Source organism: Mustela putorius, unplaced genomic scaffold (assembly GCF_011764305.1).
Source record: "Mustela putorius furo isolate JIRA1106 unplaced genomic scaffold, ASM1176430v1.1 tig00003909_pilon_pilon_pilon, whole genome shotgun sequence".
NCBI lineage: Eukaryota > Metazoa > Chordata > Mammalia > Carnivora > Mustelidae > Mustela > Mustela putorius.
In genome coordinates, this window is record NW_025422057.1 from 18,805,657 (window position 1) to 18,833,473 (window position 27,817).

The 27,817-nt window shown below is 36.1% G+C and overlaps 1 protein-coding gene across 2 annotated transcripts in view; it reads right to left on the bottom strand.

The window, feature by feature from the left end:
* SHOC2 (SHOC2 leucine rich repeat scaffold protein) overlaps positions 1-27,817 on the bottom strand; it is a 93,605-nt gene that overhangs the window by 40,005 nt on the left and 25,783 nt on the right. For both annotated transcript variants that reach the window (XM_004763867.3, XM_045068800.1), the window contains exon 2: positions 11,125-12,069. In XM_004763867.3, the coding sequence (XP_004763924.1) occupies positions 11,125-11,827 (703 nt within the window). In that variant the 5' untranslated portion in view covers positions 11,828-12,069. The remainder of the gene's footprint in view (positions 1-11,124; positions 12,070-27,817) is intronic.

The window sequence follows — 27,817 nt, forward strand, 5'->3', positions numbered from 1 at the left end:
CTCAAACTAGTTATGAGAAAATATAAACCAAAAAATGAGTGATCTATTGCATAATACCTGAGCAGTACTCTTCACAAGTATCAATATCAGAAAAGAAAAGGAAAGACTTTCAAATATCTTTCTACAGGTTGGAGGAGAATACAGACATAGACCATTAAAGGTAAGTGGGATTCTGGGGCAGAAAAAGGACATTACTGGAAAAACTGGTGAAATCTAAATAAAATTCATAGTTCACAGTATTATACCAATGTAATTTTTTAAAAATTTATTTATTTGACAGACAGAGATCATAAGCAGGCAGAGAGAGAGGAGGAAGCAAACTCCATGCTGAGCAGAGAGCCCGATGTGGGCTCGATCCCAGGATGCTGGGATCATGACCTGAGCCGAAAGCAGAGGCTTCAACCCACTGAGCCACCCAGGCGCCCCCCAATGTAATTTATAATGGTTATATAGAATGTTAGTAACAGAGGAAGCTGGGTAAAGGGTATATGAGAACCCTGTGTACTGGTTTTACAACTTTTCCGTAAGTCTCAAATTTGTTCAAAGTGAAAAGCTTAAAAAAGATAAAATTTAAAGCAAGAATAAGAGCAATGAATTATTATGGGATTTATAATATATGAATAAAAAGGTATGACAATAACTGCACAAAAAATGAAAGAAGTAAAAGTCCTCTATGTGATGTTCCTAGGGCATACAAGAAGTGGTATAATATTATTTGAATGCAGACGGCTATGATATGTACTGTAAATATTAGAGCAGATACTAAAAGCAAAGTAACAAAGACATATATAACTAATATGCCAACAACTGAGAAAAATGGAACTTATAAAAATAGTCAATCTAAAAGAAGGCATGAAGTAAGAGGAAAAGAATAACATATGGTACAAACAGAAAATAGATGGCTGATTTAATCCAATCATATTAGAAACTATATAATGTAAATGGTCCAGACCCTTCAAGCAAGACACAAACTTCTAGGATTAACAGGATCTCACCCATATGTGGAATTTAAGAAAGACAACAGATGAACATATGGGAAGGGGTTGAAGAAAAAAAGGAGAGGGCGCCTGGGTGGCTCAGTTGGTTCAGCAACTGCCTCAGCTCAGGTCATGATCTTGGAGTCCGGGGATCCAGTTCCGCATAGGACTCCCGGCTCCACCGGAGTCTGCTGCTCCCTCTGACCTTCTCCCCTCTCATGCTTTCTTCAATAAATAAATAAAATCTTAAGAAAGAAAAAAAGAGAGAGAGAGAAAAGGAGGGAAACAAGCCATAAAAGACTGTTAACAAGACAGAACAAACTGAGGGTTGATAAAGGGAGGTGGGTGTGGGATGGACTATAGATGGGTAATAGGAATTACAAAGGACACATGTTATGATGAACACTGGGTGTTTTAATTAAGTGATGAATCACTGAATTGTACTCCAGAAACCCATACTGTACTGTATGTTAACTACCTAAAAAATGTTTTTAAATACTTTATTTGACCGAGATCACAAGTAGGCAGAGGCTGGCAGAGGGGGTGGGAAGGAGGCTCCCCACTGAGCAGAGAGCCAGATGCAGGGCTCAATCCCAGGATCTTGGGATCACAATTTGAGCCGAAGGCGGAGGCTTAACCCACTGAGCCATCCAAGCGCCCCTAACTACCTAAAATTTAAATTAAAAAATATTTTTAAACTGCCAGGATTAAAAACAAGATCTACATGCTGTGGATAAGAAACCATTTTAAAATGTAAAGATGCAAAAAGGTAAAAGAATGGCGAAAGATATACAATGTAAGTAACAATTAACAAGGAAGCTGGATAAAATAGGATTCATTAAAAAAAAAAAAATTACCAGGAATGTTACAACAGAAAAAAGACAGATATTTCATAATGATAAGTAATCTCATCAGGAAAAAAATATCCTAGGTATATCTACAAGTAATAACAGTTTCAAAATATAAGCAGCAAAAATAGCACTAGTGTTGAGAAAAATCTATTAGTATGGTTGGCGGCTATTTCAACACTTATTTTCTCATTAATTGAAAAAAACAGTGGATAGAAAATTGATGGTGGTATAGAATAAATGAATAATATCAACTAATGTGACCTTGTGCCAAAAAACCCGAACACAATGCATATATAACATTTAGTAAGACAGGCCATATTTTGGGGCGCCTGGGTGGCTCAGTGGGTTAAAGCCTCTGCCCTCGGCTCGGGTCATGATCCCAGGGTCCTGGGCTAGAGTCCCACATCGGGCTCTCTGCTTGGCGAGGAGCCTGCTTCCTCCTCTCTCTCTGCCTGCTTCTCTGCCTACTTGTGATCACTTTCTGTCAAATAAATAAATAAAATCTTTAAAAAAAAAAAAAAAGACAGGCCATATTTTATAAATCAATAACAAAATTATCATAAAACATCTCTTGAATGCTTGAAAACTGAACAATTCACTTCTAAATAATCCATGGGTTACAGAACAATAAGAGATATTTATTTTTTTTAAGATTTTTTTTTTTTAATTTATTTGTCAGAGACAGAGGGAGAGAGAGTGAGCGAGCACAGGCAGACAGAGAGGCAGGCAGAGGGAGAAGCAGGCTCCCTGCTGAGCAAGGAGCCCAATGTGGGACTCGATCCCAGGACCCTGGGATCATGACCTGAGCCGAAGGCAGCTGCTTAACCAACTGAGCCACCCAGGCGTCCAGAGATATTTAGAAAATATTTAAAATAAATAATGAAAATATTACATCAAAATTTGGATGCAGCTGCTCAAATAGTACTTGGGGGGATTTATAATGAAATGCTTATATAATGAAAAGAAAGGTCTGAAATCAATCTAACAACTTAAAGTAGACAAAGAAGAGCATATTAAACCTAAAGTAAAAATAAATGAGCAGAAAACAAACAAACAAAAAGATTTTAAAAGACCCCAAAGATAACAGGACAAAAAACAAAACCAAAAGCTTTTTTTAAAGACCAATAAAATTGATAGATCTCTAATCAGACTGATCAAAGAAGACCAAATTACCAATATGAGGAATGAAAGAGAGACATGATTACAAAGTATGCTGATGACATTAAAAGAATAATACAGAACTATTATAAACTTTATGCCAAAAATGCAACAAATTATACAAAACAGACAAATGCTTTGACAGATTCAAACTACCAAAATTCAACTGAGAAGTAGAAAACTCAGGTAACTCTGTATCTTTATTAACTAAATTAAATTAGATCAGTAAATAAAAACCTTTCTACAAAGAAAACATCTGTCTCAGATTGTATAACTGGTAAATTCTTCTGAACATTTAAGGAAATACTACTAATTCTATACAAACTCTTAGAACATAAAAGAGGAATACTTCCCAACTCATTCTATGATATGAAGCCAGCATTACTCTTATGGCAAACCATTATTTAAAACGAGAGAGAGAGAATTACAGATCAACAGCCATGATGAATACGAACATAAACTCCTTAATAAAATTTTTGTAGGGTTTAAATTAAAATCTAGCAAAATACAAAAAGGCCCTAGGTAAAATGCATACAGTAGGTACCCAAAGACTGGTAAACAATTAGGTTTCATAACTTGTCACCTACCCTGTGAAGTCATATGACCTGTCCTTTTGAGTCTTATCAAAGATGCTTATATTTTATTTTATATATTACTTATTTTTTTTAGAGGGAGAGAAGGGCAGAAGGAGAGGGAATGATAGAATCTTAAGCTCCATACCCAGCTTCGTACCCAGCATGGAGCCCCATTTGGGGCATCTCATGACCCTGAGATCATGATCTGAGCTGAAACCAAGAGTCAGTTGTTTAACCAACTGTACCACCCAGGCACCCCAAAGATGTTTATATTTTTAAAATAATTATTGTTCTTTGGGGCATCTGGGTGGCACAGTTGGTTAAGTGACCAACTCTTGGTTTTGGCTCAGGTCACAACCTCAGGGTCATGTGGAGCTCTGAGTTGGGCAGGGTATGGAACCTGACTTAAGATACTGTCCTCCCCTCTCTCTCCCTTTACCCCTAACCCCCACTCTCTCTCAAATAAATCTTTAAAAAAATTTCAACTCTTGTTCCTGAACTTATAGGAATACTTTCAAATATTCAGCGACTCCCTGTATAAAAAAAAGAATGTAATAATTTGACAAACTACATAATTAACAAAAGCTGGAAATACCTATCTATCACACATGCTTGAACAGATTTAAGATCTTAACATCAGAATTTCTACCATTACTTGAGTCTTAGAGGCTTAGTGTTCCCTTTCACTGCAAAGATTTCAGGAGCTCTTCTAATCAAGGACATCTGCAACTAGGCAGCATGGATGAGAGTGTCTATTTTCCTTTGATTGGGTGACTTCAGGACGGTGAAAGTCAATTGCATTCTCTTTCTGATCTTATCAAACTCTTCTAACATGGCTTTAGCAATAACAACTTTTACATGCTTTTGTTGTTCAGTGAAACACCCTACAATCTGATGACAATAAACTACGTAAATTAACAGTTCATCTCCAAGTGTCTAGAATCTCTTGAGGATTCCCAATCAAAAGGAGTTATTTATGTACAACCATGAATTCCCTTTCCTAATTTCTTTTTCCTGCCAAACCAAGTAACTCATTAGCACTTGTAATGAGATCAAAACACTCAAATGAGATCCATTAAATGATATTACCTGGACCATGAGAACAATTTTATCACTCCCGGCAGTCCTGGGAGAATTTCAAGAATTTTAGGGACAAAGGGTTAAAATTTCAGTTAATAGTGAAAAATGGGTGATAGTACTTGGCTTCATTAAATTCCCTTCAAGCCCCATTTATTGAAAACCTATAATTTATTAACTACAAAAATTCACAAAAAATTAATAGGAAATTAAAATCTCTGAGTTCCTTCAACTTTTAAAAAAAAACTGCTGGTTCAGTCCTTAGTATTTTTATACAGATATTACTGGTATATATTCTCTATGTTGATTATATCACTTAACTTATAACAGCAGGACTTCAGTATGGTAGGAATTCTGTTTTCAATAACTTACTGTGTCAAATGGATAAAAAATTCTTCCTGATTCTAATTTCTTATAGATCTGAATGTTGTAGAGAGTTCTTTAAAATAGGTAAAAATAATATGGATTCCCAAAAAGCATACATTTTAACATACCATTTCATTCTCATAAGCAAAATGAGTTATTCTGACAAATTCATATGAAATTGTGTATTATATATAAATGTAGCATTTTATTGGTTATACAATGTAGGAAAAATAAATGGGTTTTAGAGCAGAGGGGGTTGGGGGATGGGTGAGCCTGGTGGTGGGTGTTAAGGAGGGCACGTACTGCATGGAGCACTGGGTGTGGTGCATAAACAATGAATCTTGAAACACTAAAAAAATAAAACTAAATTTAAAAATATATTTTTGAAAAAATTCCTTCTAACTTAGCTATTTTTATAAAGAAAAAAAAAGGGTTCATGTTTAAATAAAGAAATCCTAGGGGCGCCTGGGTGGCCCAGTCGGTTAAGCGACAGCCTTCAGCTCAGGTCCTGGGATAGAGCCTGGGATCAGGCTCCCTGCTCAGGGGGAAGCCTGGTTCTCCCTCTCCCACTCCCTTGTTTGTGTTCCCTCTTTCGCTCTGTCTCTTTCTCTCTGTCAAATAAATAAAATTGTTAAATTTTTTAAAAATTTAAAAATAAAAATAAATAAAAATTAAAAAAATAAAGAAATCCTATACTAGCCCATAATTCAATGAAGGAAAACTAGGAATATTCCAAAGAGATAAAGATGGAGTGTCTTCTGATTTCAAAGAGCAACCATTTCCTTCCCTAGAAGAATAAAATCCTTTAAAACTTCATTTTCCAGAATTCCCTAAATTAATTATTCAAACTGTCTTCCTGATGACCTTAACTCTAATCTACCCAGGCACCCCCCCAAAAAAAATTTACAAAAGCTTATCTTTAATACTCAACAGAACCAGTACAGTACAGGTTACAGCAAGGGGGAGTGATTATTTCCTGTTTTCCCCTCTCACAACACAACTTCTTGACTGTCTTGGTATACAGTGAAGGGTCTCTTTAAGGATTACAAATGGTAAAAGAAGGTAAGGGAAGAAGGATGGAGCACTGATCTGTAAAAGAAAGCAACCACTAAGTCCCACCTACTACTTAACACAAAAAGACAGGACATTTACTTTAATGTGTCCATGCCTTATCACACAAAAAGAAAGGTAAGTATTACTAAATGAAGAGTTTTCTTGGCTACTCTGGTGTGTTATCTCTGGCTCTTCACAGGAATACATTTACTGTCCTTTTAGTATTCTTTTACTGTTTTCTGCCAGTGTTCACCCATGTGAATATGTTAACACTGGTATGAAATCACACAGCATTAATAAAAATGCCATTAATGCTGAGACAGATAGATGTTTTGATTTTAATATAGTTACAGAAAGGTATAGTTATAGAAAGCAAAGCAGCTTGTGTAGTGGTTAAATTCCAAATATATTATTTAAACTAAATAATAGGCTATATTTCAAGAACTTCTAATTTCTCATACTCCTCAAATATATTGCTAGATGGCATGACTGAAAATGGTGTACTCTTATTACTATAAGCATTTAATATACTATACATTTAATACATTTAATATACTATAAATCTAATATATATCTATAATAATGCGAATCTAATACATAGAAAGTTTAACAAAATGATTAATTAGCATATTATTTTGAATTGTAAATTCCTATTATGGGTTGCAGCAGTAAGTCAAACTATGGTAAAGGAATATGACACTTTTGAGCATCTGGGTGGACCAGTCAGTTAAGCATCTGACTCTTGATTTCGGCTCAGGTCATGATCTCAGGGTTGTGACAGCAAGCCCCATGCTTAAGATCCTCTTTTTCCCTCTCCTTCTGCCACTCCCCAACCTCAAAAAAAAGGGGGGGGGGTGTATAGAACACTGTAAAAAATGTCAAATTTCCACTTTACCTGATCTTTGCCCATGGGTCTTATTTGTACACATTCTCAAAGAAGCTCAGGATTTTATTTTTTGTCATTAAAAAAAGCAGTAAACTGGGGCACCTGTGTGGCTCAGGCCATGATCCCAGGGTCCTGGAATTGAGTCCTGCACTGGGCTCCCTGTTCAGTGGGGAGTCCATTTCTCCCTCTCCATCTGCCCCTCCTCTTGCCTGTGTAATTTCTCTATCAAATAAACTCTTTTTTAAAAAAGCAGTAAAGCAAGATCTGCACCACAAAAAACTATTTGTCTTTCCTTTATAATAAAAGACAGCTCTCAAAAATTAAAAACAAATCTATAGTCATCAAAACACTGCAAATCAAAACCACATAATACCACTTCTTACTCATGGAATACTATAATAAAAAGATGATAGCAACGATGTTGAGGATGTCGAGAAACCAGAACCTTCATACACTATGGTGGGAACAGAAAAAGGTGCAGTGATAAGAAACCAGTCTAGGAGTTCCTCAAAAGTTTAAATATAGAGTTACCGTATGACTCAGTAATGCCATGTTTAGGTATATAACCCAAGAGAAATGAAAACAAATGTCCACACAAAAACTTGGGACACATGTTCATAGTAATTTTATTTGCAACAGCAAAAAAATGGAAACAACCCAAATGTTCAACTCACAAATGGGTAAAATGTGGTATATTCATAGAATGGAGTATTATTCAGCAGCAAGAAAGAATGAGGCGCACCTGGGTGGGTCCTTTGGCTTCTTCCACTCAGGTCACGATCCCAGCATCCTGGGAGTAAATCCACATCAGGCTCCCTGCTTCCTGAGAAGCCCGCTTCTCCCTCCCCCGCTCCCCCTACTTGTATGCTTGTATTCCCTCTTCCACACTCTCTCTGTCAAAGAAATAAAATCTCAAAAAAAAAAAAAAGTAAAATAGTGTCTGCCTAGGGCTAAGGGGTTTCAAGAAAACAGAGGAGGGGTAACTGCTAAAGTGTACAGTTTCTTTTTAGAGTGATAAAAATTTTCTAAGATTGTGATGGCTGCACAACTGTGTAGCTGGAACCCACTGAACTGTACACTTCAAATGTATGAACTGTATGGTATGTGAATTGTATCTTCATTAAGCTGCTAACATCCTCCTTCCTCAAAAAAAACCCAAAAACAAAAAACAAAAAACTAATGCTATGGCTTTTAACTGCAGCTACAGATACAGTAAGAGAGCTTATTTTTTAGAAGTACATACCCTTTGCACTTGCCACACTAAGTCATAAACTATGGGAGTGGGACCCACTCTTCTAGACTAGTGGGGGTACTACAGTAAGACCCAAGTTCAAATCCTGACTCTTAACTTCCTAGCTGCATGACTTTTTAAAAAAGACTTTATTTATTTGAAAGAGATAAAGAAATAGTGAGAGAGAGCAGAGCAAGAGGGAGGGGCACGAGACAGAAGCTGCTCATGTAGGGCTCATCCTAGGACCCTGCGATCATGACCTGAGCCAAGGGCAGACACTTAAACTACTAAGCCACCCAGGTGCCCCCATCCCCAGCTACATTTGACGTTTAGTAAATTATCTAATCTCTCTACATTTTCAGTTCCTACTTCATTACAATGGAGGAAGAAGTGTCTATTAAAATTGGCTTTCTGTAAGAACTTAATAAGTTAAAATATGCAAAGTATACCATATGACATACTGTGCTCAAAACAGCAGCTATTATTATTATTACAATTATGTTGTTTTTACTGGACATCTTCTTGTTCTTTACAGGGAAAAGTTAATGCAGACTTCTGCAATGTCTGCCCCAAATTCACGCATCTAAGTTTATTTATTTCACAAAGAGAGAGATCACAAGTAGGCAGGCAGAGGGAAGTGGGGGGTGGGCGGGGGGGGGGCTGGGGGGGGGGAGCAGGCTCCCTGCTGAGCAGAGAGCCCACCGGATGCTGGGCTCATCCCAGGACTCTGAGATCATGACCTGAGCTGAAGGCAGGGCTTAACCCACTGAGCCACCCAGGTGCCCCAAACCTTATATATCTTAACCCCTTTTACAAAATATTAACTTTTATCTTTAAAGGCAGTTTATTCTCTGATGCCCTGCTTGGAATAAAATAACATTTATGAAATAGAAATACAAAATTTCTTATAGAAATACAAAAATTAAAGAACACAAACTTTAATAATGCCACTAATTGTGGCATTAAACAAATTAAACAAATTCAAAGGTTATTTTTTTTAAATTACAAACTTAGGAATAAAGGTCAAAAGATTAGGCAGACACAAACCATTTAATTAAATAAAATTTGCCAATTTTTAAAAATACATTCACGGGACGCCTGGGTGGCTCAGTTGGTTAAGCAGCTGCCTTCGGCTCAGGTCATGATCCCAGCGTCCTGGGATCGAGTCCCACATCGGGCTCCTTGCTCCGAAGGGAGCCTGCTTCTGCCTCTGCCTCTGCTCGCTCTCTCCCCCTCTCTCTCTCTCTGATAAATAAATAAAATCTTTAAAAAAAAAAAAATACATTCACTTAAGTAAAAATGCTGATCTATATGCTAAGAACAAACTGAAGTACATTTAAAATCTTGTAATTTCGGGGCACCTGGGTGGCTCAGTCGGCTGAGTGACTGCCGTCTGCTCAGGTCATGATCCTAGAGTCCCAGGATTGAGTCCCACATCAGGCTCCCTGCTCAGTGGGCAGTCTGCTTCTCCCTCTGACCCTCCCTACTCTCGTATTCTCTCTCTCTCTCTCTCAAATAAATAAATAAAATTTTTAAAAAATAATAAAACCCTATAATTTCTTACATAAGAAACTTTTGTTCTTAATTCCTAAGTAATTTGGTAACATCTCTACGGAAAGACATTCTTAATAGGACTCTCATGAATGAAAGCCAACATATTCAGATGGAGGATAACACATACACAAAATAATAAGAACAAAACCAGGAAATAACATTTGATATTTCAACATTTGAAATTTATATTTATATAATTTATATCAAACAACATTTGATATAAAAATTTAGCATTTCTTTTTTCTTTAGCAATTCCATTTCAGAATGAACCACCTATACTGGTGAGATTTTAACTGAATCTGGTATGAAATCAAAAGTCAATCAACGAGCACACTTCTATCTGAAAACATGAAAAGGAGTATTTCCTTTCAGATTCCTGAAGATATTTTAATACCTGATAAGTAAGTCATACTTTCAAAAAGTACAGTTCACTTCTTGGGAAAATCTATCATGGATTAGAAAACGCATTTAATGAAACCAAAATTAAATTGGGATTTTGTGTCTGGTGAGAGTTAAATGTAGAAAAATGCCATACCTAAAACTTAAACCGTATCTTTTTCAAAGCTAAATAAATTTTTAAACACACCTACAGAAAAGTATCTCTCTACAAAGCTGTAGTGCCTTGCTTCCTTTGTCACCCACTCACCCAATGCTCAAGCAACAATATTTTTAAATCACCTATTTTATTCAGCATATATCTGCCTTTCATAAGAAAACCTTCCTTAGAAAGTTAAATAATTCACTTTTATGTCAATTTTTTTAATGTTATAAAAGGAGCCCACAAATACCTTTGTCAACTTCTCAGAACTAAGTCAATGTTTACTATACTCCCTAATTAAAAAATTAAAATATTTTTACTGACTTTTTTACATATATATTTACTACTTTTTATACTATTACCGTTCTTTTGCTTTTTTTTTTTTTAACATGGCTCTGATATGCCAATCTTTTGTAGAAAATTAGGAATTTACACAAACATTTTTCAGATAAGGAAGGAAAAGTGAAAACTAGAAAATGTAGCCTAAGTGAATCTACTATACTTTTAAAATATTTTTAAAATACGTGGTAACAAGTTAAAAATTCAGGAAACATCTTTTTATTGCTACAAGTTCACCTCTTCTCCAGGGAAAATGAAAGCAGATTAAGTTTATGTGAAACAGGCCCAACTACATCTATATTCTAACTCACTTTTTAAAAATCTGCAAAATAAGCTCACAGCATACACTAAAATTGCTAAAATTAAGTAACTGAAGTAAAACATAAAGAAGAAATTTAGAAACCAGCTGTTTTTAGGCAAGGATCAGATATTTTGATATAGAAAAGCACTTGACATATTATGCGGCATAACAATTATCTGGCATAACAAATAACCACAAATAGTAGTAAGATCTCTTACCAATTTCAGCAGGTAGTTGTTTGATTTTGTTCTCTCGAATGCTAAGCATGCTGAGTTTTGACAGATTTTTGATGTCCTTTTCCACAGTAGTTATACGATTAAAGCGAAGGTAAAGAGTTGTGAGAGAATCTAGCCTATACACCACTGAAGGAATTTCTCTCAGTTTATTATGCCGTAAATCAAGCATCCGCAGTTTCTTCAAGTTATCAAGAGAGTCAGGCAAACTGGTAAGTGAGTTTTCATTTAGAGCCAGTGTCATGAGATTTACTAGACAGCCCACCTCAGCTGGGAGGGACTGCAATTTGTTGCTATATAAATAAAGTTCTGTTAACTGAGTCAACTCTTTGATTGATGATGGCAATATATGTATAGACCTCTTGGATAAGTCCAAACGCATTGAATTCTCTTCCCGGCATTTGTTGAGCTCTTTAATCACCTCTGCATTGCTAGATTTTTTTCTAGTCCCAGGTGCTGGATTTGGCCGTTTGATCGTATTGTCAACTGAAAAAGCCACCCCTGGCTGGGCAGTACTGGAGTCCTTCTTTCCATCTTTGGCATCTTTCCCTTTGGTCTTAGGTTCTTTTTCTTTGCTCTCTTTCCCAAAACCTCCAGAGGCTTTTGCCTCCTTTTCTCTTTCCTTGGCTGATGGCACTTTGGAATCTTTCTCTTTAGAGTCTTTTTCTTTTCCTAAACTACTACTCATGGTGACTCAAGCTTGGGCAAAAACTACATGAACTCCTTTGTTTTATTTGCCAACAACAGTAACTGGAATTCGAAGATGAAGAGACAAAGATCCTACACAATCACAAAAGGTGTTGGCTTGAAGAAGTAATCACCATGGAGGAACAGCCACCTGTTACATGTTGGATCTAAAAGCACTATGCCCATTTCTGGTAACTTGCTCCAACTGGTGAAATGGTGATGGTCAATGGTTCATTAGAATTCCTGAAATACAATACAAAAAAAAAAAATTAAATTATTTTCTATTATAATTTATATTAAGTAAATGGGCTCTGAAAAACAATGTTACTGAAAATTTGGCCATTTTCCTATGATTTGATGTAGTAAATATTTATTGAACACTTTCTACTATGCAAAATCCATTGAAAAACTATAAAAATAGTTAAGGCAGGCCCCTATCTTCAATGACTTTATAATCTAAGAAGCAGACGTAAGGTAAGTATACAAGTTACTGATAAGTTTGTAAGAACTGAAAAGTGGAAGAAAATCATAATAGCAGCTAATGTTTGAATACTTTCTATGTACAAGCACTACTGTAAGAAACTTACAAATATTAACTTAATACATACAGCAGCCCAAAAGATCAACTCTTGTCCCTATTTTTTAAATAGGGACAGCAAGGCACAGAAATACTTTTAAGTAACTAGCCCTGTGATCTTGGAAAAGCAACAGAGTTGAGATTCTAATGTATATATCCACAGCCTGTGTTCCTAAACACTACACTAAAACTGCTCTATCTGCAACTAATTGCCAGACAGCTTTAGGAATCAGAAAGAACTTCAAAGAGTGTAATGATGAACTCAAGAGCAGTCTCATAAAAGAACAAAAGAATAAGGTGAAATATGTATGGAGCACAGCAAATAGTTTAGGGAAAAGGACATTAAGAATCTGTACTTTAGGGACAACTGGTGGCTCTGTCGTTAAATGCCTGTCTTCGGCTCACATGATCCCAGGATCCTGGAATCCAGCCCCACATCCGGCTCCCTGAGCAATGGGGATCCTTCTCCCTGTACCACTCCCTGTGCTTCTGTTCCTTCTCTCCCCATGTATCTCTCTGTTAAATAAATAAATAAATAAAATCTTAAAAGGAAAAAAAAAAAAAAAGAATCTGTACTTGAATAAGCCTTCTAGGTGATTCCAATGCAGGTAGACCTAGGGAACCACCTTGAGAAACAGTAACAAAGAGCAATCTCCAATGAAGTCTATAAACTAGAAACTGAATGGTGATAAGGGTTCTAAAAAGTAGAAAAAACTGGTAAAATGACTGACCAAAAGGAACTACAAAGGCTGAATAGATGAGTAAAATGTTTGTGAAAGAGTCAGTCCTCCCTAAGCATTTTGAAATTTAAAATATAAGTTTGTATCCTGTGGCTCTGTTATTTTTATAAGTAACTGATCTTTATGTGGTAGTAGGGCTTAAAGATGAAAGATAAAATAATCATTTACCTGATCAGCTTAAGAGGTTAAAAAAAAAAAGCTAAAATTTTATGAAACCACCAAAAGTACTTGATAGTCTAAGTGCACAGGGTCATGCTAAGAATTTCTATACAGAGGATGTGAGCCTTACCCTATACAAGGTACAGTTTAATTAGATAGCCAAAACACTCACATATAATTAAACGTAAGATAGCACAGTAAATCTTCAGACAATGACATATGCTATTGCTCTTATGAGAAAACTGTCATCAGTGAAAATGGCTGAGAAAGGTTGTGTACAGAAGTACAAGCAAGTAAAGTCAAGGTGGCAAATCAGTCCAGGTAGATACAGTGAAAGGGTAACTTAAGCCAAGAATACCAAATGATCTTAGTTTGCCATAGGAAAATGAAAAGGTGGAACTTTGCTGAAGCAAAATCTCAAGGGTGCAGTAATAATAGGAGGTGGATAGAAGACTAATGATCTGTAAATTCCAGACTAGAGTTTGAACTTCACAGCTTGTAAGATTCTACAGTTAAACAAACACGCAATTTTTGCTAGTGTGTCAGGAAAGTTACTATCTCCCCACTATTCACCACCCCTTCAAAAAGAGAAAATAATGATTTTTGAGCTACAATGGAGAAAAACTAAGAAACCTTCAGAGGTACTGATTGAGAAAGCAATGCTATTAAGCCAAAATGAAAGTACATTTATTAAAATGATACAACGGTGAATAATGGGAGTATATACACAGATGACGGAATACAGACATCACTTATCAATTCAGATGTTAAGAAAGGTCATTTATACCAAGTTTCTGAAAATCAAATTTCTATTTGGCAAGATATGTATGTACCGAATTTCAAGTAAGATGCAGATAGAATAAAAAAGATGTTACATATTAAAGAACAAATCTAGCATCTCACAAAGTATACTAGCAAAACTTTAATGCTTCTGCTTAATAATCAGATTCAAAAACGTTTTTATGAGTAAAAAGTAACACTTTTCTAAACATACACTGGCATTTTTAAAGACGGAATCCTTGGTCTCCTATTCTGATGTTTCCCAAACTTCAATAAATAAAATAAAATAAACCAGGAATATTGGTTTAAGAAAAATAAATTTCCAGGCTCTGTCTTAAACTACTGAACTGGAATCTTCAGGAAGAGCAATCTAGGAAACATCTGTTTTAATAAGAAATGTTTCAGGGCGCCTTGGTGGCTCAGTGGGTTAAGCCTCTGCCTTCTGCTCAGGTCATATCAGGGTTCTGGGATCCCAGCATCACATCAGGCTCTCTGCTCAGCATGGAGCCCGCTTCCCCGCCCCCATCTCTGCCTGCCTCTCTGCCTACTTGTGATCTCTGTCCATCAAATAAATAAATAAAATATTTTTAAAAATGTTTCAGCAAATGCTTATCAAGTTTGGAAATAGAGGATATAACGAAATCTGAACACTGAAGATCTGAACATGGGTATATTTACTACTGTATTTCTTAAATATTATTCTAAAAATGACTATTGAGGGGGTGGCTGGCTGGCTCAGAATGACTGTATGTCATTCTTGATCTCGGGGTTATGCGTTCAAGCCCTACAACGGATGTAGAGATTACTTAAGAAAATAAAATGAAAACCAAAAAACTAAAATATTTTTATGTTACATACATGATACTACTACAAATGTTAAAAATGGATCCATAAAAAATTAAAATAAAAATTAAAATTAAGGATTAAGGAGTGGGTCAGGAAAGAAATTGCATTAATGACAAAACAAGTTACTAATAATTTCAAGTTTCCACTGAAGTTTGAAAAAAGACCTCCCATTACATATAATTACCATAATCTATTGAAGTTCATCCTAGAGATACCTGAGCTGTTTGATGGTTTCCCTGCTATAGTGATGGATTTGAACTGACCCCAGATACCCATCCTATCTATAATTCTTGTACCTACTGAGATTTATTGGGATACAGTTCAGGCACTGTTCTCGTAAAAATGTAACTAGTTAGAACAGAATTTGGACTTTGACATCACCATACTGAAAGGAATTTACTAACCAGGCCTGACTATTAACTAAAAATTTTTCATATCCAGTAAAAATATATGTTGTCTAAGACAACTAACGAATGAGTTGAAAGTCCCAAATTAAGTTCTGGTCTAATCCAGATCTGAATCAGGTGACACCACTAGATTTTTTTGGAGAAGAAAAAAAGTATTGGCAGTAATCCTTCATGTTTCTTGGAAATAAACTAGCCAATAGATTTCTTAGAAACTGGGGCACCTGGGTGGCTCAGTAGGTTAAGCTTCCCCCTCCAGCTCAGGTCATGATCTCAGGGTCTTGGGATTGAGCCCTGCATCGGGCTCAGCAGGGAGCCTGCCTCCCCCTCGCTCTCTCTGCCTGCCTCTGCCTACTTGTGATCTCTGTCTGTCAAAGAAATAAATAAAAATCTTAAAAAAAAAAAAATTTCTTAAAAATCCCTTTATAACGTTGTGGGAGATGGTTACATTTGCACAATTTGACTCCTGCACCCACTTATGTAACAGAAAGTGACAGTACCCATTCTAAAAATGCTTAAAATCTAGTGAAAAAGCATAAAATTGCACCAATTACTAATCTGAGGCTAGCAATGGTGTTTCTATATTGGGGTCTTTATCACTCCAGAAGATTCCTCTATTCCTGACCACCTAATAACTATCATAAATAGAGCACTTGACATGACCTTTTAATCTTATTTCAAATTCTCACAACAACATCAAGGAAGATACTAAAAGTGTCTCCACTTGGTTTTTTGAGTCCCTTTTATCATTTAACCAAAAATGAAAGCAAATATTACCAATGCTATCTGTTGGCAGAGGTCTCAGTTGATCAAACTTTTCTAGGGTACTTAGTTATGTTCCAAATTACAAAAATTCTTAACTTCAAGTTCCTAAGTAGAAGAGTTCCTCTATTTCCAATTTATAGATAAGAAAATTGAGGCATTATAGTCAGATACCTGGACATAAAGAAAAATTCAAAACCAAGTCTAACGGATTCTAAGACCATGTATGTTCTTTCCACTATACCATGCTGTATTTCAAAGACAGCTATCCAAATCATAATTGTATTTGGATGCTAATTACAATATTTTAGGCCTCAATACATTCTAAGACAGGGGTCAGCAAACTTTTCCTGTAAAGGGCCGCATATTAAATGCTTTAGGCTTTGTGGGCTAGATGTTCTATTACAGGTGCTCTGTTCCATCACTTTAACATGAAAATAGCTGTAGACACTTGTAAGTGACTAGATGAGACTATGTTTCAATAAAAGTTTACCAAAAGAGGCCACATACTGAATTTGGCCCCTAGCCAACAGTTTTGCAGATCAGAACTATATTTTGTATGCAAACTTGATGTTAAGAAGTAAAAAAAATAATCTCCTTGTTCTTATAATACACTCAACATTACTTTTAGCTATTTCTAAAATAACTACCACATCAATAAGCCACATATACTAAATATATTCCCTAGTCTTACCTTAAATGTGGGTATGAGAGCTTTACAATATTGGACCCTGAATTACAATGTAAATGACTTCTGGCTCCAAAGAAGATGGAATAAGCCCACCTTACCATTTCTCCCATTAATTACAACCTAAAACCCTGGACAAAATACATAAAGCAACTAGCAGAAGTTTCTGAAAAATAGAGAAAAGAAGGTACAGTGGCTAGGGACTCTGGCTGAAGGATTATTCTACTGGTGAGTTCTCTGTGGCTTTTGTTGTTGTTGTTTCCTACATATCCTGGCTTGGCAGTAGAGAAGCTCATAATCCAAAAACACCAGTAAGTACCTACCAAAAAAAAAGGGTCCAAGCAATGTTCTCTCTCTCTACTCAGAGGTCTGTGAAGAGAATGAAAAGCTACAGTCTAGAAGAAAATGTATCCAGAACATACAAAGAAGTCCTTTAAATAGTAAGAAAACAATCAATCTAAATAGAAAAGGGGTGAAAGACTTACAGAGACACTCCACTAAAGACACATAAGATGTTCAATCACTAGTCATTAGGGAGATACAAACATAACTGCACGTCTTTGAGAAGAGCTAAAATAAAAAATATGGATGATACCAAGTGCTGGTGAAAATGTGGACAAATTGGATCAATCACTCATTGCTGATGAGAATGTAAACTGGTACAGCCACTTGGAAAACAATTTGGCAATTTCTCATAAACATACAACCCAGAAATGGTACTCACAGGTGTTTATCCTAGAGAAATGAAAACTTATGCTGACACAAAAACATGTACACAAACATACATAGCAGCTTTATTTGTAATGCCCCAAAGGTAGAAACAACTGAAAAACTGGTACATCTATACAACAGAACACTGTTCAACAATAAAAAGGAAAAGGAACAAACCACCCTTGCAGACAAAAACTGGGATGGATCTCAAGGGCACTAGGCTGAATGAAAAAGTATCAAATAGTTGATATGTATGATTCTGTATGATTATGTTCATACAGTATTTTTAAACAACAAAATTATACTTAGGGAGAACAGATCAGTGGTTGCTATGGCTTAGGGTTGGGTGAGAGTATGACTATAACGGGGTAGCATGTGCAAGCTTCTTTGAACTGATGAAACAGTTGTGTACTTTGTGTGGTAGTTTTAAGAATCTGTACATGTTTTCAGGGTGCCTGGGTGGCTCAGTTGGTTGAGCATCCAACTACTGGTTTCGGCTCAGGTCATGATCTCTCTTAAGCCCCATGTCAGGCTCTGCATTCAGCAGGGATCCTGCTTGGTTGGGATTCTCATTCTCTCTCTACCCCTGCTCCTCTGCCTCCCTGTTCGCACTCTCTAAATAAATAAATAATCTTAAAAAAATTTTTAAAAAAAGAATCTGTGAAGTTTTCAAATTTCATGGGACTATCAACATCCCCCCTCCAAAACAAGATTGCATAGAAAAACTGGTAAAATCCAAGATTGTAGTTTATTTAATAGTATTACCAATGTCAATTTCCTGATTTTGATAATTATACTATAGTTACTTAAGATATTATTGGTGGAAAATAAATAAAAAGTACAAGGGACCTCTCTGTACTATTTTTATAAATTCTATCAGTGTAAAATTATTCCAAAAGAAAAATGTAAACAATAAAATACAATAGTTAATACAAATCTACCATACATAAATTATTAAAAAAGCACACTGAGTTTTTTCAATACAGTGGAAGTTTAAAAACCACATTGAAAAAAGTATTTTAAATAACAATTTTTAAAAAATAAATGAGTAACAATTCATAGCGGCTATGAAAAGATTTTTCTCAATCTTTTTCAATATCAGATAAAAAAATATACCCATTCACAGATACCATTCAATTTGGGAAGGTAGATATTTCATAAACATTACCAGGAAAAAAAAGATTCCTTCTTTTAAGTATAAATACATTTAAATACAATTTAATTAATGCAATTATCATTCATAAAATAATGGTGAGTAAATCAGGAACACCCTAATCATACATTCCCCTCTTTCTTCTAGATAAAATTACTAAATAATTTAACTAGAATTAGTTTAAAAGCTTGGCTATTATACATCAAAATACTCAGTAACTCCAGTTTTACTTGTCATAGCTAATGTTAACTGACCTTTTAGTAAAAAAAAAAAAAAAAGAAAAGAAAGAAAGAAAAATTAAATGGAATGTAATGAGGAAAAATATCCGCAATGTTATCAGACATGCTACCATAAATCTGAGGTATAACCCACCAATATCCAGTAAACAGTGTTGTGATGTCACACCACTGCTCTTAGAATTTGAGGGTCAAATTAAAAGGACAGTTCCAATAGTTCATTGGAAATAAATAATTTCATTATTTTGTAATCCATCTGGTAAGATTTAAACATAAGTGACATAATTGACATCTACTACAGAATCAAAGGTGAACATTATTGTAGAAAAATAAAAGGTTAAAAAAAAAAAGAAAGAAAAAGAAAAGGTAAATGAGTTGTAACTATATTAGGTCCAAGAGGCAGGGAGCCAGAGACTATACTAGAGCACAGTTCTGGCAATATGGTAAAGAACCAATGCACAGAAAATTTACTTACTCGGGCATTTTTAGAAATGATATATGTACGGAAGATGAATACTAGTAAGACATAAATAAGCAGTTCCTAAATGGCAGTCCAACGACGACTTCAAGCAAAAGAAATACTACAATAACCTCATATAAGCATTTAACAAAATATTTACTGAACTCCTCCATGTGCTAGGCATCATGCTAAGTGCTAAATAAATCAAACAGACATGGTTCCTGTCCTCAAAGTGCTTACAGTCAGGTAGAAAAAAGAAACAAAAAAAGCATTTCATAAATAGAATATAAGATGTAAAGGCTGAGATATGCAAGAACATCATGAGACAGAGGAGTGAAATGGAAGCCATTTCACTGATATGAGATCAGACTGAAGTTTATGCAGGATTTTGTAACAGATCTTCTATACCATTCAACGGTTTTAAGAGAGTAACATGGTATGTTTTTAATCTCTCTCACAATATTGTACAGAGAATGGATTTTGAGGAAAAGTGTAGAAGCAGGAAAGTGATTAGGATTATTACAGCAACTAGTAACTATTAACTAATAACTATTAACTAATAACTATTACAGCAACTAGGTGAGACTTGATCTTACACTAAAATATTACACAACAGATAAAGTGGGTACATTCAAGAAATCTTTAGTAGGAAAAATTAACAAACTTGGTGATACATTCTATGTGGACAAAGAGGTTGAGGAAGAGAATCCTAGAGCTAAGAGTTTTGAGATAAAACCATGTGGAAGTTATCAGCATATTGATAGCCCATAAGACCATGATCAGCATGAACAATACAAAAAGGGGGGTGATGAGTTCAGGGCTAGACTCAGGTCATCTGTAACAAAGACCCTGATCCTAGGCAATGACAAAATTTACAGATAAGGTATAAAAGGTTTCTTCCTGAGGACAAAAGATGGGCTAGAGTGGTAGGAAGCAAAATAAAAAAAAAAAAAATATATATATATATGGTATCCTGATTATACCAAGTATTAACAAGAATGTGGAACAACTGGAATTCTAACTCACTGCTGATGGGATTATAAAAGTTTTCCAATTTTTAAAACAGTTTGCTACTCTATTAACAAGAATAAACTCTCATCATGTCAAAGTAGACCTATAAAATTACAACTGATTATATTCTTTCAGTACACTGTGTAAAAATTAACCTTCAGTACCTGCCATGTAAATATTATATGATCCATTATATCTAATATCATTTACTTCAGTATTATGCCAATATAGTTGACCTGCATAGCCACCATGATAAAAAATATGCATGTCTTATTTTAGATTAAAAGCTACATAGTACATAAATAAGAATTAAAAAGGTAAACTATACACATACTTTCTTGGTAAAAGAAATTATCAATCATATTCACATCATCAATACTGAAACTAGAAAAACCTATGAGATCATCTAATACAAACCCATCATCCTTTCAATCACCCACTCATTCATCAAGCACCTATGAGTCAGGTACTATACTGTTATCTGGGGCTAAAAAAGCCAATCAAACAAAAAATCTTTGCCTTCAGTGACGTTACAAAGAGAGGGAAACAGACAAGTTATAAACTTTGGGAAAGGTAATGTGAGAACACAGTGATGAAGGAGGGGCAGAAAGAAGACTGTGATGAGACTGTAACTGAATCCTCAAAGTTGAAGAGGTTCACAAATTCATTCTATGGGGATGGGTAGATACTGTGTACACAGGAAATGGCATGAGAAAATTATCCAGACCCAGGAACCACAAGCAGTTTTTCTACGTTGGAGTTCAGGCCCCAAAATAAGGTTGGAAATCCAGACTAATTTTGAAAGTTTAAGTATTCAAATTTAGTAATTTGGACTTTACTCTGCAGCACCACAATTTCAAACCCTAATATTCCAGAAGGGTACTTTCTGGAGAAATATGAAGAGCCATTAAAGGATTCCCAAAGAGGGGCGCCTGGGTGGCTCAGTGGGTTAAAGCCTCTGCCTTTGGCTCAGGTAGTGATCTCAGGGTCCTGGGATGGAGCCTGGTATCAAGCCCTGCAACGGGCTCTCTGCTCAGCAAGGAGCCTGCTTCCCCCTCTCTCTGCCTGCCTCTCTCCCTACTTGTGATTTCTGTCTATCAAATAAATAAATACAATCTTTAAAAAAAGAAAGAAAGAAAGAAAGAAAGAAAGAAAGAAAGGATTCCCAAAGAAGAGGGCATATCATGGAACTATTTTTGAAAACTTATCTGATACTGTTCCACGTGATTTTAAAAGATCAGGGATTCAAAAGTAAGACAAAATCTACTAAGAGGGCTACTACGAACTTTAATGACTGATTTTCAAATGCTCTCAAATCAGTGCTAGAAGTGTTCCAGAAGAATTATTTGGGGAGCTTAGAAATCCTAAACCCAAGAAACCTACCAAAGTAAGTATCTAGGGTAGGAAACAGCAATCTATATGTTCAAAGAGTTTTCCAGGTGATTACAATGCAGGACCAAATTTAGAAACCATGCAATAAAGCCATATAAAACATGATAATGGTAAACTCAACCATTTTTCTTTTTTAAAGATTTATTTGAGAAAGTCAGAGAAATCGAGCCTGGGGGTGCAGGGAGAGGGCAGCATGGGAGGGAGAGGGAGGTAAGCAGCAAACTCCCACTGAGGGCAGACCCCCGAAGTGCAGGGCTTGATCCCTTGACCCATGAGATCATGACCTGAGCTGAAATTAAGAGTCAGATGCTTAACCAACTGAGCCACCCACGCTTCCCTCAACCCCTTTTCCTGAGAGTATTTTTGAATTTCTGGCTCCTTTTTAGGTTGTCTCAATGTTTAGGGAAGTGCTGCCAGCATTTAATGGACAGGGGCTAGAGGCATGAAGAACCATCCCTGCATGCTGCACAATCCTTAAATGACCATCGGATATATAACTAGTTGAAATATCTATTTATAATTCTGAATACTTAGACCCTAACACCATTTTCTTAAGTAATCTCTATGCCCAAAGTGGGGCTCAAACTCATGACCACAAAGATCAAGAGTTGCATGTTCTACCAACGGAGGCAGCCGCATTCTAGGTTCTAATGCAGCTAGAACCTAGCTCCATTTTACATATGAAGTCCAATTATTTTTGCACTTTTCAGGAAATATAAACAACATCCACATTCTAGAAGGGAAGGCTACTTTGTTTAGATTGTACTTCAGAAATTAGTATTATTATTTTTTTTATTCATGACTCTGACAATCACAGACACCCATACAGATCCTGGCATCTGAGTCACCAACACAACATACCTATGTAAGTCTGCATTTGCAACCATTATGATGGTATTATGTACAAGCCTTGGTCTTCATTATTTTCTAGTATTGTGCCTGAGCATTTTCATATTGACAAACAAAATGTATATCGTATTTTTCCTTTCAATTAGCCAGTGTATTATATAATTTCAGTGTAAATCATTGTTTCAGAAGAGTAAAAGGGTTTTACAAAGTAATTTGTTATATAAACAGGGTATTAGGTCTGAGGCACTTAAAGAACCACTGGTTCATTCATTCATTAATTTTAAAGATTCTATTTATTTATTTGACAGAGAGAGACACAGTAAGAGAAGGAACACAGGCAGGGGGAGTGGGAGAGGAAGAAGCAGACTTCTATTGAGCAGGGAGCCCAAGGCAGGGCTCAATCCCAGGACCCTGGGATCAAGACCTGAGCTGAAGGCAGACACTTAACCACTGAGCCACCCAGGTGCCCAAGAACCACTGGTTTTAAATTACAAACTGATGTTAACAATACTGGGTAAGAATAATTCAAGAGACATTTTAGAGACAGAATCAAAGTAGTTGGAGATGAATGGGATTAAGGAGAAGAGATCCAGAATAATGTCAAACTGCTGGCTTGAACAACTAGATAGATGTAATATGGATTATTCAAGTTAGGGAACCAGAAAGGGGAAAAACTGTAAAATTTTGGACAAGCTTCTATCGAGGTTCCAATGAAAACACCAGGCTATCCTATTCTAGTCTACACTTGAAAAACAGGATTTGGAGAGACGCCTAGATGGCTCAGGACAGGATCTCAGGGTGCTGGGATCAAGTTTTATAGGGCTCGGTGCTCAGGAAGGAGTCTGCTTGTCCCTCTCCCTCTCCTCCCCCTCGCCACTTGTACACTTACTTGCTTTCTCTCAAATAAATAAAATCCATTTATAACTCTATCATATCCTCAATTTTAACTTTAAGTTGTCTGGGGATTTGGGAGCACATCTAAACATGGAGGCCTTTCAGTATAAGATATCAAAGCCCAAGGGGAGAGAACATCAGAGAAAACAGCACAAAAATTTACTCCTCCACAAAAGCAATGGAAAACTGGCAAAACTCATTGTAATAGTTTATCAGAACTATCAAAACTAACCAAAAGCTTGCACCCATGGTGCATTTAGAAAGGAAGGAAATTAGGACTGAATCTCAGTAAGTGATATTTTTGATATTTTAACTTGTCCTAGTCCCAGTCCCTGCTTTCCAGATCGATGGTAGCCTTGAAAAATTATAGCCCAAATTCCCAGTACAGCCTAGCAGCCCCTAGAGGGAGAAAAACAAAGCTGGAGCTCTCTGAAAGCTTCACTGCCCCCAAATTATTACTATTAGACCTGTCTGGTAGATCCCAGAAAAAAAGTCCCCTTAAAATTCTATTCATATTTGACCTGACTGAGTTGTTTATCCATTGCAAAATAAATTTTCAGGGAAAGGTTTGCTGAAAACAATTAAAGACAAGTGTTTTATACTCACAGCTGCTTGAGGTGGTGGCCAATATTTGTACTAAACAACAGGCTAATCAAAAAGTTTTAAAAACAACAACAAAAGAACTAGGAATGAGATACCATACAGACTTCGAAAAGTTCCAACACATCCCTGGGAAACTAGACGCTCATGTACATACTTAAGGCAGTATGCATGCCCGAGGTATATATGCTCAGGAAAAACCTGAGAATGCCCCAAACTCTTATTTTTAACCATGTGGCCCTGCACAAGCAGGAACAAAGGACTAAGGCAGAACTGTCAGATGCCTGGTTGAGTGCTTGAAGATATATCCCCACAACAGAGTTCTTTAGCAAAGACTAGGAGATTTATTAGTCCCAGGCATTTAAATACATCTGTCCAATCATTAGCTAATCACTAAGCTAAACAAGTAGAGACTTCGGAGGCCACACACAACAGAATTAGTTCAGAAAAGTCACTAAATCAACAACCACCACAAGCAGCAAAAACAACACACCCTGGGGAAAGGGCAAAATCTCCATAATTGCCCTGTTATTTAAAATATTGTTCTTTAGGGATGCCTGGGTGGCTCAGTCAGTTAAGCAGCTGCCTTCGGCTCGGGCCATGATCCCAGTGTCCTGAGATCGAGTCCTACATAGGGGCTCCTTGCTCAGCAGGGAGCCTGCTTCTCCCTCTGCCTCTGCCTGTCACTCTGCCTGCCTGTGCACACGTGTGCTCTCTCTCTCTCTGAAAAATAAATAAAAATAAAATCCTTTTTAAAAATATTGTTCTTTAAACAATTTTATTATTCAAAATGTCCATATTATTGGGCACCTGGGTGGCTCCATTGGTTAAGTAACTGCCTTTGGCTCAGGTCATGATACTAGGGTCCTGGGATCTAGCCCTGCATCAGGCTCCCTGCTTAGTGGGGGGCCTGCTTCTCCACCCCCCTGCATGTGCTCTCTCTCTGTTAATATAAATAAATAAAATCTTAAAAAACAAAATAAAATGTCCAAATGTAATTTTTCAACAGACTGTCTCATCAAATACAGACCATGAATAAAACATAAAAATTATTTGGGGATGGGGTGCCTGGGTGGCTCAGTTAGGTGTCCATCTCTTGACTTCAGACCAGGTCATGATCCTCAGGGTCCTAAGATTGAACCCCACATCAGGCTCCACACTCAGCGCAGTCTTCTTGGGATTCTCTCTTTTCCTCGGCCCCGCCCCTTGCTCATGTTATCTCTCTCTAAAATAAATAAATAAAAATTTTAACAACAAAAAGTTATTTGGGGAAAAAAATCCAACAGATAGTCTGATGTTGAAAATACAATAACTGGGGGCACCTGGGTGGTTCAGTCAGTTAAGTGTCTGCCTTTGGCCCAGGTCATGATCCCAGGGTCCTGGGATCAGAGTCCCACATCGGACCCCCTGCTTGGTGGGGAGTCTGCTTCTCCTTCTACTCCTCCCCCCTGCCTGTGTGTATGCGTGCACTCTCTCTCTCTCTCTCTCACACACACACACACATACTCACTCTCACACTTTCTCTCAAATAAGTGACATCTCAAAATTTAAAAGGAGTACAATAACAAATGAAAAAGTCACTAGAAAGGTTCAACAAGTATAAGCACAGAAAAAAAAACAGTGAACTTCAAGATAGGTCAACTGAGATTATTAAGCCTGAGGAAAAGAAACAGAAAAAAAAATGATGAAAAATGAAAAGAGTTATCAGAAATTAGTGGCACATCATCAAGGGAACCCAACATATATAATAATGGAAGATCCAGAAAAAGACAAGGGGCATATATTAGAAGAAATAATGGCCAAAACGTTCCTTTACAATTTTGAAGACACACATTAATCTACACTTCCAAGAAGCTGAACAAACTCCCAGTAGGATAAATTCAGAGAAATCTACACATAGGCGTCACTACCAAACTGCTAAATAACAAAGATGACAAGGAAAATCTTGAGCAGAGCAAGAGAACTGACTCACCATGTGTAAGAGATAAAAAGGTTAACAGATTTCTCATCAGAAAATATGGAGGCCAGAAGGCAGTGGGAGGACATATTCAAAGTTCTGAAAGAAATAGAACTGTCAATCAAGAATTCTGTATCCAGCATTATTCTTCAGTGAAGGTGAACTTAAAACTTTCCCAGATAAAAATGAAAGAATTTATTGCTGAAATGCCCAATAAGAAATAGTAAAGTAATTCCTTTGGGCTGAAAGGAGAAAACATTAGACAGTACTTCAAATACAAATGGAGAAATAAAAATCATGAATAAAATTAACTACAAAATAAATATAAAGAACAGTATACATGTATTTCTTACTTACAAGCTTTTTTTCTCTTATTCAATGTAAAAGAAAATTCCAAAGAGTGCTGTATGGAAATGCTGAATCACTATATTGTACATCTGAAACTAATAACTATACTGTATGTCAACTGGAACTTAAATAGAAACTAAATAAATGTAGTTCTACTCTCCAACCCACACACACATACACACACAAGAGAAAAGAAAAAGAAAAGAAAGAAAGAAAAAAAGGGAAAGAATGAAAACTGCATAAAGCAATAATTATACATCTCTGTTGATGGACACAATGTAAAAGATGTAATGTGCATGACAATAAACAGCAAAATGAGGGGGCGGAGCTACATAGGCACGAAGTTTTTGTACACTATTGAAATTAACTTGATATTAATCAGAACTAGACCGTTATGATTTAAGGTGTTAATTCTGTAGGGCAATCTCTAAGAAATCACAAAGAAAATAGTACTCTAAGAAAATATTTAACACAAAAGATGACAGCAATGGAAGAATAGAAAAACAAAAAAGAACATAGAAAACAAATAGAAAAGTGGCAGGTGTAAATTCTACCTTATCAGTAACTACATTAAATGTAAATGGGTTAAACTCTCAAAAGGCAAAAGTTGGTAGAAGAGATGGAAAAAAAGGTGAACCAACTAAAGGCGGTCAATAAAAAACATATTATAGATTATAAAACAAAAACAGATTAAAACGAAAAAGGTATACCATGCCAATAGTAATCGAAAGAGAGCTGAAGTAGCTATACTACTATCAGATAAAATAGATTTTAAGACAAAAATTACTACAGACAACATTTTATAATAGATGAGTAAACCCATCAAAAGATAAGACAATTATATACAAATATGTACTTAACAGAGCATCAAAATATATCAAAAACTGACAGAAGTAAGAAATAGATGATTCAACAATAATAGTGATTTCAATACTCTACCCAATAACAGAACAACTAGACAGGAGTAAAGCAAGGAAACAGACTTGAATGCCACTAGAAGCCAACTACACCTGAGGAAATTTATCAACACTCCACCCAACAACAGCAGAATATACACACTCTTCTTAAGTGAACATGAAACATTCTCCAGAACAAACCATATGGTATAGAACACAAAACTTTAAGTATCAATAAATAATAAGTATACTGTCCAAGCACAATGGGATATAATAAAAAAATTAACAACAGAAGGAAATGTGAAACATTTACAAGTATGTAGAAATTAAAAGCCACACTCCTAAATACTCTACGGGTCAGAGAAGAAACCGCAACAGAAATTAGAAGCCCAAATAGATGAAAAGAGTGTCACAAGAGAGGCAGTTCAATTCTGGCAAAGCAAGTCAGAGCCTGAGCAGGCCAAGAAGGATGTTATTACAGGGAAGTGACCTAGCATGGACTAACAAAACTTGAGCAGAGTAAGAATG